Source organism: Grammomys surdaster, unplaced genomic scaffold (assembly GCF_004785775.1).
Source record: "Grammomys surdaster isolate TR1022 unplaced genomic scaffold, NIH_TR_1.0 259, whole genome shotgun sequence".
NCBI lineage: Eukaryota > Metazoa > Chordata > Mammalia > Rodentia > Muridae > Grammomys > Grammomys surdaster.
This window is the reverse complement of record NW_021604700.1, coordinates 2,138,017-2,153,002: the sequence shown is the minus strand read 5'-3', so window position 1 is coordinate 2,153,002 and position 14,986 is coordinate 2,138,017. Positions and strand designations below refer to the sequence as shown.

At 43.7% G+C, this 14,986-nt stretch overlaps 1 protein-coding gene across 1 annotated transcript in view; it reads right to left on the bottom strand.

Annotated features, from left to right (window-relative positions):
* The window catches only part of Fam129a (family with sequence similarity 129 member A), a 152,563-nt gene that overhangs the window by 65,297 nt on the left and 72,280 nt on the right, over positions 1-14,986 (bottom strand). Inside the window, exons 4-5 of the mRNA XM_028775757.1 lie at positions 14,474-14,588; positions 9,772-9,936 (exon numbers count right to left, since the gene is read on the bottom strand). Of these exons, the coding sequence (XP_028631590.1) occupies positions 9,772-9,936; positions 14,474-14,588 (280 nt within the window). The remainder of the gene's footprint in view (positions 1-9,771; positions 9,937-14,473; positions 14,589-14,986) is intronic.

Here is a 14,986-nt window from a genome sequence, read left to right as displayed (position 1 = left end):
AGCAGCTCGCTGGTGGCTTGCTGAGGGTCAGTTACTTTTCTGAGGTTGGGCAGAGGATGACCACTGGTAGATGGCACAGGCTGCAGTGGGTAAGCTCACACCATGCCCATATGGGCAGTGCTAACTGAACTCAGTGGATTGAAATGAATAAATAAGGAATAAAGTTGAAGAAGGGATTATATTGGGGGACCCTGGGAGAAGGTGAAGGGGGAGATGAGGGAAGATATTATCAAGATACAGTACATGTGTCTATGAACTTGTCAAAGAAATATAAATTATTATTTTTTAAAGAAGAGCCTTAGGCTAAGACGCATTCATGTCAAAGTTCTATCAAATACTAAACATGAACAATTCCAGCCTTAACCTAAACTCCTTTTTATTATAAAAATTCTGGCAAGAGGAGCAAGAATGTATCTTCTATAGGGAGTACGGTTAGTTCAGGATCTGTCTATCCCAGGGCCTCATGCATGCTATGCGTATGTTCAACGACTACGTTACATGCCCAGCCCTCCGATCCATTTTTGTAAAGCATAAATGACCTTAACAGCCAGGCCTTAGAATCTCATCAACCAACAGGAAGCTTACATACCAAATATGCTTCACTAACATAGATGAGAAAACTCCTTAAGATATTAGTAAGGAAAATAAAAATCAAATTCCTATAAACAAGAACAAGCGGAAGGATCTCACAGTGGCATTCTGAGTGACAAATGCTGGAAGCATCCCAGGTCCCTGTCAACAGCAGAGTGAGTCTTAGAAATTACAGCATATTAATACAATGAAATTGCTTTAGCACTGACCGCCAGTGGCTGACAACTATAAGCAATCACACAAGCGAGACGTTGGAACAGAATATTAATAAGGAGATCGTGGGAGAAGACGTGGTCAGACTCCGTGTGGATAAGGTTTAAAGTTGCTAGATGATCACTACGTATGAGATAAGGCTGCTGTGGAGAAAAACAGCATAAAACACCCAGGGTGATGTGCAGTCAGAGCAAGGATGGAGACAAGACAGTGAGAGGTGTCAGAGGTGACTGCAGAGCTCTTTACACCTGCCGGATATGTCACAGCATTCCTTCACATATACTCAATATTTAACATTAAAAACAAAACAAAACCTCAAAACAACTAATAGAATGAGCCACAGCTCCTGGCTAGCGCTCTTCCTCTCATCCTCCAAATCTGTTCACAGCATGGGATTCAGAACACAGGCCTCAGCGTTCTACAGTGTACCAGAATTTCCTCCAAATTCTCCGAAGTGCTGATTTTTAAAAGAAACATGCCAAATAGAATTCTTTCATAGTGAGTTTCAATCTTAAATGTCCTAACGACAAGTTAAAAAACAAACCCAAAACTTGAAAGCTATTCAAATTTCCCTGAAGATAATAATAGTTATTATTATTATTATTATTATCATCATTTCCATTAATTTTTGGAATATACCCAATCTTAATGATACAGATTTTAAATTAACTCTTCAATTCATTGCTTGGTTAATTGTTTGTATTATTGGTCTGACTGGTAACCCTTAACTATTAGAACTGCATCATATTTAGACATTCATGTCAAGATGATTGTTTAGCTCAGCAGAAGTGAGGAAGAGAGTGGTGGCTGCTGTCCCAGGAACATCATTGTTTGACAAGAAGTATTCAAATGTAGTTCCCTGGCTCCGTGGCTTTAGGCACCAAGGCTATAGAGACCAACCTAAGCCTGTGCTGGGGTAATGAACCAAATGCCTAATCGACACAGTTCTAGTACTCTAGCTTCTGGGGGAGACCCCTCTTCCACTTCCAGCCCTCATGCTGCTTTGAGAACATTAATTTAACTAGCATCAAAAGCAGAAGCATTATAAAGGCATGTTTGAGATCAATGACATCTGCGGTGTTCCAGTGATGTACTCATACACAGTAAAACATTTACATTTAAATTGTATAAAATCATGGACCGCTGCATTTCAACTCTCTAACATTTAATCAGCATACAACCTACACTCTCAAACACTTTATATTCCAGGTCTATATAAGCTAAGTGATCTGGTCATAACCAGTGGATAGAATAGCAAGGTCAGCTCAGATAATGCCACTAATCAAGAAACCCACACACCCCAGGTCTCTTAGGACCTTATGTGACGGCTCCAGACTGTGTCACTGTGGATCGTGGCAATCGATCATGACAGAAATTTAAGAGTTATGTGGTCAAAATGTCCAAACGATTGCTTGGTGTTTTTTTTTTTTTGTAAAGTAATGTTGAGAATCAGTACGACATGTCTATCCGACATAGATGTCAAGGGCCGAGTCAGAGCATCCAGCCCTCTGCCACTGACAAGCAGAGTCGTACTCAAGCCTTATCATAGGTCCTCTAACATATATAATAGGTGAACCTAAAGCTCCTTCCCTAATCTGGGATCTTATAAATAATCAGCAAAGTCCAGAAAAGGAGAAATAATGACTTCAGAGAAAATCTCACACTCACAGGAGGACAAAGCGAAATATTTGTTATTATAGCGTATCATATAATAAACACAGGCAAAATTCAGAGAGAGGTGGTCTGTGCAAAGAGAACAAGTTTAAGAGGTTTTTCTTTAATACCACTCCTTCTAAGACTGACATCTCATTTTTAGGAAAGAATAGTTACCGAACGCTTAGTGCCTAGCTTATAATGCGTATGTGCTTGTGTGGTTCACAGCTATGTGGTTGCAAGTAAAAGCATTCAAAGGGCTGTTTATCAAAATTGTGTGTTGGGCTTGAGAGATGTCTCAGCAGTTAAGAGCACTGATTGCTCTTCCAGAGGATCCGGAGTCCAAATCCCAGCACCCACATGGCAGCTCACAACTGTCTGTAACCAAGATCTGACACCCTCACACAGACATACATGCAGGCAAAACACCAATGCACATAAAATTAGGGGAGAAAAGCCAGGTAGTGGTAGCATATGCCTTGAATCCCAGAACTTGACCGGTAGAGACAAGTGGATCTCTGTAAGCTCAAGGCCAGCCTGATCTACATAAGTAAGTTCCAGGACAGCCAGGGCTTCACAGAGACACCCTGTGCCAAACCCCTCAACTCTCCCAAAAAGTTTTATTTGTTTTTAAATTTTGTTTCTCCCAATAATGTTTATTTGAAGTACACTGGCCAAAAAACGATTAGGTATAAGTTAGAATTGTCCAACTCCTAGATCTGTTTGTCCATAAACATGGGTGGCACAAATAGATTACATAATAAAACTCACTCTGTATTTTCAGTTAGAATTGATTGGTGTCCACACCATCAGACAGTCCCTTAAGTAATAAACTTCCTTTGTAGGTATCACTAGACTGTGTATAGGCATTAAGTCGGTGAAAACAAACCTGAGATCTGCTGCCCAGTGCTGGAGAATGTAAAACATCATGTCGAAATAAACACATTAAAAGGAATGACTGCATCTCATTTGAATTGTAAAGTCTTTTTCTGTTCTGAAATCCAATTTAACTCAGCAGCGTGTATTGAACACCTAAAACTGTGAAGTGTCAAAATCAAATCTAATAAGTGTCTGATTTCACAGGGGAGCTCTGGGAAAGAGCTTGAGGCACATAGCACTGACAAAGCAACCAAATCTAAAATGCAATCGCTTTGTAACGTCACATTCAGCCCAGCTCCGCCAACACCAAAGCCCTTGGAGGTCACGAGAGCTGCCTGAGTCACATCATTGTGAACTCTTAGCCTAAATCCTCTGGGTTCTTCTGGGTTTTTCAACCCATAGCCCTCACATTTCCCAGATTTTCTACAATCCCTCTCCCTGAGTGTTTCCGATGATGTAAATAAACACAGGCCCTTGCTTAGTGGAGGTCCTGGCTGTCCTCCAGGCTAAGGCACCATCCTTCCGGTTAGCACAGCACTGTCAAAGGAAGCATTCACGTCCATTGCAGAATCACCAAACATGCACTGATACGGTGTCTACTCCATGCTCTCTTTTTTTCCCCCAAATCCTTTAGGGCAAGAATGATGGCTATCTATTGATGAATTTTGTCACTAATTCATGTCCTCTGCCTGGAGCAGCCTACAGCCATCTGTTGTTGCCTGACCAAACTCCCTAAGTGGCCTCCTGGCACCACAAAAATGTTGCTCTCCCACCCCATGCTGCTTACGATGCAGTCACTGTGACCCCCTTGATAGTAAGCAAGGATCATGTCACTTATGGACTTACAATTCTTGGGGGAAAGTCCACATTCTTAATATATAATATAAAGCCCCTTTCCAGCTGGATCTAGTCCAGCTCTTCACCTTCCTTTGTCTCTTCTTGCTCGTCCATGCCCTCCAGCTCTCAGAATTCCTTCAGTTCCTCAAGTGGTCCATAATCTGTGTTGCTTCTGAGCTCCCAATTGGCCTATCCCTCCTGCCAGGAACACGGTGTGGGGCTGTGAGAGGAAGCTGGGTACCTGATCGAGCACAGGCCTTGAAACCTAGAAACCCTCAGGGACATTGGAGTTTGGCCTTGCTCCTGAGCCCCAGGATCCTTTCACATAACTACAGTCCCTCCCAAAGAGAGATTTGTGGCCATCAGTCATGTAGCACAGGTAGAGGGCATGACTACAGGCCACAGAGCCTCAAGACAAATCTCCATACTAATGAGATACCTAAAGGACAGAGGGCATAGCCAATTAAGCATTCCTTCCCAGACACTCCTCCTTGCAAAAGGTATTTAACCTCAGGCCCGCCCTGAGAATATCAGGGTATAGCTTCATCCATTTTCCACCATGACAATAAATATCTTAAGACCATGGACTATCTCTCTTCTTTGGCACCTGCCCTGGGGAACCGTGGAGAAGGTCTTCAACTACAGAGCCGCAGTCTAACCTCCTGCCACCGACCTCTCTACTTTCCAGCTGTGAGGCCACCAACTCAAGCAGGCAAGCTGAGCCAGCAGAGAGCCAGCCAAGCAAGTCACCAAGACCAACTGACCAAGAGTCTTATCCTCCCAGGACACAGCTGGAGCTTCTTCCCCACTCCCCTTCGGTCGATCCAGCCCATAACCCCCCGCTCCACCCCCAACACCCATCTCAGCCCTTCCACAGCCTCTCAGCGGCACCTGCAAGCCCAAGGGCCCGAGAACCAGTCGGTTCTGATTGCCTTGGCCCGGGGACCCCCAATCCAAGAGCTCTGGCCCCTGTGGGACCCCAAAGTGTGTTCCCCCACCCCTGGAGCAGAGTCCTGTGGCTTCTCACAGCCCAAAATCTGCCTGGAGCAGCGTGGAGAGAACACAGTCAATTTCCCATGCCTCTGCCTCTCTGAGCCACGGCCCTATCCCCTGGGACGCACAACTCAACCCACAGGACCCACACCCACAGGCATGCCACAGCCCAACATTCCCCCTTTCCTGCATCGCCGCAGCTGGAGAAGCACTCACACACTGACAATGACCATCATCCCCACAGCCTGTGTTCAGCTCTGTATTTGTAAAGGAAGCACAGTACTGAGTCTTGGATAAGAAAGTTGCCTCCGAACATCTTGGAAATATAAATCCTACTTTATGGCACCTGCCATGATCAGGGACTGTAGTGTGGATTTTGTAGCAGCTACTGTACACAAATGCCATGCCATAACTGAGTTGGAATGTGATGTCCTGTAAAGATTAATCTTGGGAGATCTTAAATCTACCCAGCACACTCAAGCTCCTTAGTGAAATCAATGCTGGCTATTGTTCCCTCCCTTGGAGAGCAAAGGACCAGATCCTCCAATTGTCCTCATCTGTCTTCAGATAGCCATACTATACAAGAAGAACATGTACACAGGACCTTTGTCAAAGTTAAATAATACACTTCTTACATACAACAGAAGTGCATCTGGATATGAATCTCTAGAACGACTTGGATTCAACATTTTTGGGACAAGTGGGCTGAGCTGTTGTTGACCTGAGCAATAGGGAACATGTCTTAAGTAGCCCATATGGGATCAACAGTGGGAGACTTCACTCAAATATCTAGGACCTAGTTCTCAGCAGATCTATACAGTGGCCTTAGAGTCAATGGAACAACGACAATTGCAAACAGTCCTGCTCAGAGGCTCAGGTCCTAGTCACAGGCAATATTTTCTAGCCCTTGGGAACAATTCTGGCAAATACAGTGAACTGGCAGCTTGAGAAAACCTATTAATGGCTTATTCAAGACAACACAATGAATAATAGGTAGGGACTTGGGACAGAAAAAGTGATTCAGTAAAAACAGTGGTACATTGTGCCATCAAATACAAGGGGAAAAAAATCATGGGATGGGGCAAGATGGAAAAGCCCTATGAATCATTGGCCTGCAACAACTAAGGACTGCTCTCTGTAATGCTATGATGGCCTGTGCCCAGTTGTCAGCATAGAGACTCAGTGGGGAACAAATGGTCTTTAGTTTGAAGAATATGCCACAGACCAGAGAAATATAACTAGACTTCATTGTCTTCATGCCTTGACAACATCCTAGAGAGCAGAGCTGGGTTCTGAATTGACTCAGACCTTCCATAAATGGTGTCTAAATGCAGGCTCGACACCATCCAAAACTCCTCAGAGAAACTCCTATTATGTACAAGGAATGGGGAATGTAGCAAGTCCCTTTTGACTGGGCAGAACACATTGTCTACTCAGTGTAACTTTGTATCTCCTGGGTTCTGTGCCAGCTGTGTGTCCTCACTAGACTAAACCCCAAGATGCAGAGGTCCTAAGTATACTGAAAACTGAGCTAGTGCCCGGCAAGTCTCTGACTCTAAAACATTAACGACACACACAGGCATGAGACTAGTAAGGGAATCATTTTTATAAGGCTCTAGTTAAGAGTCAATATTATATTACTTGGAGTTGCTGTAGCAAAATGGAGTTACATCTTTTTTTATTAGCCTCTATTGACACACATATTAAAACCAAGAGTTAGGATCTGGCAAGGGTGCTCAGCCAGTAAGGGCACTTGCTACCAAGCCTGACAAAAATGAGTTTGATCCCTAAAACCTGAATGGTAACAGGAAAGAACAGACTCCCCAAATTATCATCTGATCTCCACATGCCATGACATGTGCACATACATGTACACAGATATACACACATACATACATGCATTGTTCATATATACACATGTGCATCCACATATATACACACATACATTCATGCATGCATACATACATACATACATACATAAACAAACAAACCAACCAAGAACTGCTGAGATGCAGCACCAGTGACTACCACTTAGTGGCACTGATAGTCTCAGGGACATCTCCAAACATGAAAACAAGTGCATAATAAAATTAACTGCAGTGTGTGTGGTTGGGTACTTTTTACTGTGACTCAGCTCAAAGTTCATGTGTGCAGAGACCTCCCCTGCAAAACAAACTTAAAATTCTGTGCAAGCCTGGTGGTACTGCTCAGTACTCAACAAAGTGCTTACTTAGTGTGTCCCCAGCACCACAGCCGCACAGAAGTTCTTTGACTTACAGTGAGGTAACACTTCAACACATCCATCGTAAGCTGGAAATGCATCTAATATAGCTGGATGGCGGTGGTGCACACCTGTAATCCTAGCACTAGGGAGGCAGGGGTAGGTGGGTCTCAAGTCCAGCCTAGTCTACAGAGTAAGTCCCAGACATCCAGGTCTACGCAGACTGTCTCAAAAAACCAAAGAAAGAAAGGGGGAGGGGGAGGGGGAGGGGGAGGGAGAGAGAGAGAGAGAGAGAGAGAGAGAGAGAGAGAGAGGAAAATGCATATAATATACCTCACCTACCCCACAGCTTAGCATAGCCTGCCTTAAACATGTTCAAATACTTACCTAACCCTGCAGTTGAGCGTAATCATCTGCTGCAAAGCCAATGTTACAACGAAAAGTTACATTCTTCCCGTGCAGTGACAGGTGGGTGTTTTGTGGACTGGTTGGCTGCAAAACCACAAAACACAATATCCAAAATGCTCTGGTGATACAGCTGAGAGAGCTCTTGTCAGCATCAAGACAGAGCATCACAGTGCACGGAGCCAGCCCGGAAAGAGAGCATCACAGTGCACAGAGCCAGTCCCAACGGAGAGCATCACAGTGCACAGAGCCGTTCTGGATGGGTACCACTCTTGCATCATCATGATCTGGGAAATCCTTAAGCTATTTCAGAGCTGGGATCATCTGTACATGCTTCTTCACTTGGCCAAGATTTCTAGTTACTCTTTAGCACATTAACTTTGCTGGTTATCAAGTTAGGATGTGTGGGTGAGCCTGATCTTCCATTCTGTTTGCATTTAGACTCCCCGAGAGAGGAACTTTGCATGCTTCATTACTCTACACCCATACAGGATTGGCATAGACTAAGCCCCTCTGTGACATTTGACTGCCTACCTTTCCAACTGCCGAGGGACACAGTTCAGTTATCTGCAAGCCCAGACAAACCTACATTCATATAAAAATGTCAAAAAGTGACACATTGGAATGAAAAATCCTTTTTAAAATTTTACTTACAGGTAGATAAGCAAATCCATACCTAAAAGCAAAATAATGCTATCTAAAGCCATGCTACTTTGAGTGTGCCCGGTGACATCACTTGGAAGTTTGATAGGAGAGCAAATTCCCACCTCGTGCCAATCACAGTGAATTAGACTGTCTGAGGGCAGTACCCAAGCTCCTGGGTTTTAGTTAAGTTTTACATTTTGTTTTCTTATAAATTATGTGCATGTGTCTGTGTGTGGGTCTGTGCAGATAAGTGCAGGTGAATACAGAGGTCCTGGAGGAGTGTCTCTGACCTCCCTGGAGCTGGAATAACAGGCAGTTGTGAGCTACCCAACCTGGGTCCTCACTGAACTCTAGGTTTTTGTGAGAACTGTAAGCACTCATCATCACCGAGCCATGTCCCCAGCTTTTGATCAGGTTTCCCCCAGGATTCTTACATCCCTTCAAGTTTTAAGAACTGCCTCTGTCGTCTGGATAAGTCCTCCTAAGGGTTCTGTGTTATAGCCTTGGTCCCCAGCATTGTGCTTGTAATAGAATCTTCGACCTATACATGGTCAGAAGTCTTGAAGATGAGAACTTGTCTTTGAAGCAGACTATGGGACCCTCACCCCCTCTTCTGTCACTTCCCTCTTTCTGAGATTTGCAGTGTCATCACACAGGCCCAGAACAAGAGAGCCAACCAACCACAGACAACAATCACCAAAATAAATGTAAGCCAATATAAATGCCATTCGCTACAGTGATAGGAAGCTTGACCAACAAGACTGCTAATTGAAAAGTATTAGATTACAACGAACCGCACCACTGATCTTTATTGGGTATCTGCTACACAGAAATAAAGAAATAAATGAAAAGCGACGTAAAGGGTCAACTGGCACATTCCTGATGGCAAATAATTAAAAGCACCAGGAAAGCTGGGTATGGTGGTACATGCTCAATATCCCAGTGCTCAAGAGGCTGAGGCAGGAGGTTTACTATGAGTTCAAGACCAGCCTGGGCTGCATAGTGAGGATAAGACCAGTTAATATTTCCTAGTAAGACCCTGTAGTCAAAATCAAGCAATCCCCCAAAAATCAACAAACAAAATAAGAACACCAGGAGAAGGGAATAGGAAAGATTATATTATTGATGGAATGGCCAGGATAACAAATAACCAGAGAGCCCTCTAGAAGACGCCTGCCCCAGCTATCACAGAACTGCTCTAAGCTGGCTGCTCATAGCCTCGCTTTCCTTCCCCATGGCAATGCTTTCTCAGGCTTTGAGAATTATGGACACAGATGACTGACCAAAGCAGCTCAGAAAAGATGGCCGTTAGGGCAGAGAGCCGCTGAGCCTACCATGGTTCAGGTGTCTGATGCAGTCATTGAGAAGAGCGCTGAACTTCTGCTGTTCCGCAGCCTCATTGAAGCAGAAGTAGCCATGCCTGAGGTAAGGCTGCCACAGGTACACGGGGAATGCCTTGGGTAGGACCACGAAGGGCTGAGAGTTCTTCTCACTGGAAGCTGGAGAAATAATGGGAACACGGATAGTTTTAAAGCATGAGTCTTGCGTTTCAAACATTTATTTCGGTCTGTAAAAGTATCTGGAGGCAGCCACAGGATAGGAAGATGGTAGGGAAATGGGGTTCTCAATCCTACCACCAGCTCAGCGTTTCCTTCCCACAGGTATAGTCTACTCCTCCACAGAGAGACACAGACAATCAACACATCTTCCTCAGCTCCCTACTGTTGAAAGAATCTTCAAAGACCCATACACAGAGCTCCTTTTCCTGTGCTTCTTGGAGGCTCCAGTTTCCCCACCGTTCCTCTGTGGCAAAGCTGATATATATATGTGTGTGTGTGTGTGTGTGTGTGTGTGTGTGTGTGTGTGTGTGTGTGTGTGTGTGCTTGTTTGTTTCTGTGTTTGTTTGTTTTTTTGAGACAGGGTTTCTCTGTGTAGCCCTGGCTGTCCTGGAACTCACTCTGTAGACCAGGCTAGCCTCGAACTCTCGAACTCAGAAATCCGCCTGCCTCTACCTCCCAAATGCTGGGATTAAAGGCGTGCACCAAAAAGCTGAGCAATATTTGCTGACTTCACAGTCTATTTCTTTTCTCACTACAGTCTGATTCCTGCTCCACCAGCTCCTGAACCCAATGGCTAAAGTCACTAATGCCATCTTGGGCATCAGCCCATAGCTTATCTACTGGTAATTGTCCTTTAACTTGATCTGTAACACTTGTTGCTCCTGGCAACCCATTCTTTGGACAACATTCCCTCCCATTGACTTCCAGGACAGCTTCTCTCCTGCGTCTTATCATGTCTCCTTTAAAAAAAAACAAGCTGTCGTTTGCACGTTATGGCCTCCTTTGCCCGTCTCTGGCTCCCTGTTAAGGGCTGGCACTTGTCCAGCTGTATGTTTGCTCCCCGTCTATGCTTGGTCTTTATCCCTCCGACCAGCATCCATCCATTCCACACTTTAAGTTATTCCCACAATCCTTATCACCTTTTTCTTTCCCATCATGATGTTTTAGAGAAAAATCATTTCACCCTTCACAAAGTCACCTCCTCTGGGAAGCCCTCACTGGCATCTGCCACTGAGACAGAACTTTGTGCTCTTTAATGTTCTCCTAAAACATGAGTGTGGCCAGTTTCCATGCGGGGCACTCACTGGGGAGGAAGAGTGGGTAAATGAGCCCTGATTCTTGATTCTCAGGGTACCCCTCCCTGTACAGTGTCTCCTAGAGGAGAGAGTCCACTTCTGGCATCATCTTGTATCCTCAGCCTGTAGCAGAGTTGTACAACCTAGAAGACATTCAGCTTCATCATGCTGAGTGAGCAGATATGCTCTGTTGGTCTAGAAAATTTTAGTAACCCTGAGAGAACAAGACTTGGGAGGCTACGGGCCTAGTTCAGTAGTAGAGCAGCTGCTGCCCAGTATCAAGACTCAAGTCTACGCGTACACAGCACACACGGTAATGTTTAACTATTTCTTCAAAATCAATTCTGAGAACCTCATGTGAAACCATGTCTCTCTTCAAAAACCCAACCCCAGGCCAGGCCAGGAATTAAAGGTGGCTCACACCTTTAATTCCAGTACTTGAAAGGCAGAGGCAGGCAAGGATAGCCTGCTCTACAAAGCAAGTCCAGCACAGCCTGGGTTCTGTTACAGAGAGAAAACCTGTCTTGACAGAAAGAAAAGAAAAGAAAAGAAAAGAGAGGAGAAGAGGGGAGAGGAGAGAAGAAAAGAAAAGGAAGGGGAGATACGAGGGGAGGGGAAAGTGAGGGGAGGGGAGGAGGGAGGGGAGGGGAGGAGGGAGGAGAGTGGAGGAGAGAGGAGGGGAGGAGAAAAAAAGAACCTACTCCAGCCTTATCTCTGCATCCCTATCACATGACATCACACTTGGTTAAAAGATCCAAGTTCTTTCTAGAGTCTTAGAAGACACGGTGTGTTCTGTGAGCTCAGGTCTCTAGGAAAGGAAAGAGAGTGAGACCATCTAAGAGGCTAGGCCATACTGGATATGCCAAGAAATGATATAAACCGTAAGGGATGCTTTTAGGATGGCCAGCTACTGGAAAATTACTAATACAAGGTAAGATTTCTTTAAGAGAAGTACAGGAACCTGGTTCCACTGTCCTAAAAAATCTGAAGGCAACAGCCAGAACTATTTGAGATCACAGGCTGAGCCCACCAATGCCTGGCACAAACCCAGAACATAGTAAGGAATCAACGTACATACAAACAAACAAATGAACAGTTACACATTGAAGAGACTCCCCCTTCCTGGAGTCTATTTCAAAGCTATTTGTCTTTTAACAGAGCAAGAAGTTTTGGATGATGACAACGTCACACACATTTCCAGCTTCCCTTGTAACATGATGGCCTTACTTTTCACTTTCCCTGGCCAGTGGGAAATCACCTGAATAGACATATCAAACCTCTTCCAGGTACCCTCAAGGAGCTGCACCCCCCTCTCCCTTCCCTTCATGCTATCTGAAAGGAGCCATAGCTCCAGTATCCACGTTGTTGATAGAATACGTGCCCAAACCTAGGGAAAATAGAGGAGAAAGCCAGCCGAGCCCAGGTCCTCGACAGGCATGTTCATCTGCCACACTAACCGTGGAGCAACACTCAAATGCTTGTATGAAAATCGTGAAGCCTTGCATATTTAACTTGAATTCCATTGTGCTCGGCAAACCAGATTCTAACTAATAAAATGCCAGATAAGAGACTCACTGTATAGACACTTGTGACAGATCACCCTGGCTGAACATTCTGCAAAAAAACTCAATTTATCCATTAGCCTCCAGCACCTTCCTCAAGGAAAGTTAATGCCTCCCATATTGACCAGTTACCATGAAACCCCCTCCTCTCAACCTCTAGTTACCTCTCACCAAACCTTCCATAACAATTCTCTAGATTCCATCATCCACATTCTTCTGCTGAGTTGAGTTATAAGAATATCACAAATGATTACTGTGGAGTGCTCTATATTTAAAACTCAGTAGGCCACACCATACAATGAAAATAGTCATTGAGACGCTGTGTGTGGAGCCCTGGGCTATCTAGGCATGAGTCACACAGCCTTGTGCTGTTTCATTCCTCCTTATATGATTTCATCAATAAATCCAGAAGTGCATTGTCTGTTCTGGCAGATTACACTGGAAAGTTCTGGAGAGATTCTCAAGAGTCAACAGGCTGGCATTCCCACTTTCAGTGGCAGGTAGATACACAGCCAACATGGCAGATAGGCAATTGTTGGATGGAAATATCATGTATAGTATTAGGTAGGGGGCACATAAAACATTATGTTAGCTTGAATTATTTAGTAATAATTTGATAATCTAGGTTTATGGTCCATGCACTACCTATAATTGTATTATTAAAAACACTACACTAAGCAATCTATACCAGAATAACAACTGATGGAATGATTATATAGTTCTCCATAAATTCTAATGAAATGTTCATGCCCATTAATAAGATCCAGGGCTCTCTTCAAGAAAGCAAGTAATGAATGTGCCGTGTGATTTACACAAAGGCAGATGGAGTTATTACATTATGCACAGTTCATGAATTTCTATGAAATGCCCTATTTAGCCTGTATAGTATCCATCATCTTCTCTGCATAAAAATAAGTTAAAAAATGAATGAGAATCAAAGAATTTTAAAGCTGGAAAGATACTTTCAAATTTTTCATGCTCCATTTTAAAGCAGAAGAAACAGAAGCCAGAGGTACTCAGAGCTGGTTCCCCTGAAAACATTCACTAAGTGGTACAACGAGATCTACATCAAAACCCAGCCCCCAGTTCTCAGGCCAATGCTTTTTGAACAGCAGGCACTCAGCGTTATTTATAGACTGGTGAACAAAGGCAATGCTTTCTTTTACACAGTAGCTCTGAGTCCCTGCAACCGTTATTTAAAATATTTAGACTATTTTATCAAATATCACAGCAAAATTAGATAATAATCCCTAACAGATAAAGACTTGCTTACTGAAGAATGAAATTGTACATGTCACACAGGATGCCTGACCTGTTTATTTCTGCTGTCTTGAGTGTTGTTATCAAATTCTACAGTGTATCCCCAAAGGTCCAAAAAACTTGACCAAGAACACACTTTTCTGTGTGCCAGGAACACAGAAACTGCCTGTGTGACTGAGTGGAGAGGAAGTAATAGAAACAGTATAATGATGATTTACAATAACTCATCTTGGCATTACTGGTACCTTAGGCCACTTATCTGCCATTGTCATGGTTACCTTGTGCATTGTGGGCGGTTTAACAGCATCATCTACAACACACATCTTTCAAGTCTCTAGACAATGCCAATTGTCTCTGGAAAGGAACCATTCTCTCTCATTGAAGACTGCTGGTCTACCTACACAGTTCTCCTTCATTGAAGACTGCTGGTCTACCTACACAGTTCTCCTTCATTGAGGACTACTTGTCTATCTACACAGTTCTCCTTCATTGAGGACTGCTGGTCTAGCTACACAATTGTCTCTCATTCAGAACTGCTGGTCTACCTACTCAAAGTTCAGGGAAAGACAGAGGACTTACCAGTGGGGTCTGGGAAATGCTTATCAGATAAGAGACTATATTCCTCTTCTGAGGTTAACACCTTGCCACCAGCTGGAAGAATCCTACTTTTAGGAACAGCTCCTCTCTGATAGGCCTAGAAAGGAAAGGTATGAAATGGATGATTTCTCTCAATACATATTTTTGAAAATGTCACAAATCTTAAAAAACAAGCAAGTCCAGACATATATACCCAGTGATAGACATTCCCATGCTATGTTATTTAGGGCTGTTTGTTTATGCTTGCATTCTTGCTGCTTATAAGGTGGTATTTTAAAAAACAAAACAAACAAAACAAATCTGTTTGACAGTCACTCTTGAGTAACCAGAGTCCCTAATCTCAGGGAGAGTCACAGGATGTGTGTTCTTAAATGGAAAAATAGAGTATCAGTAACATCTCTTTATCTATATAATGTTCACCACTTCAGACACTGAAGTCTCTGACTCATTCTAATAACCACAAGGTTGGCAATCTCTCACTCACTCTCTCTCTCC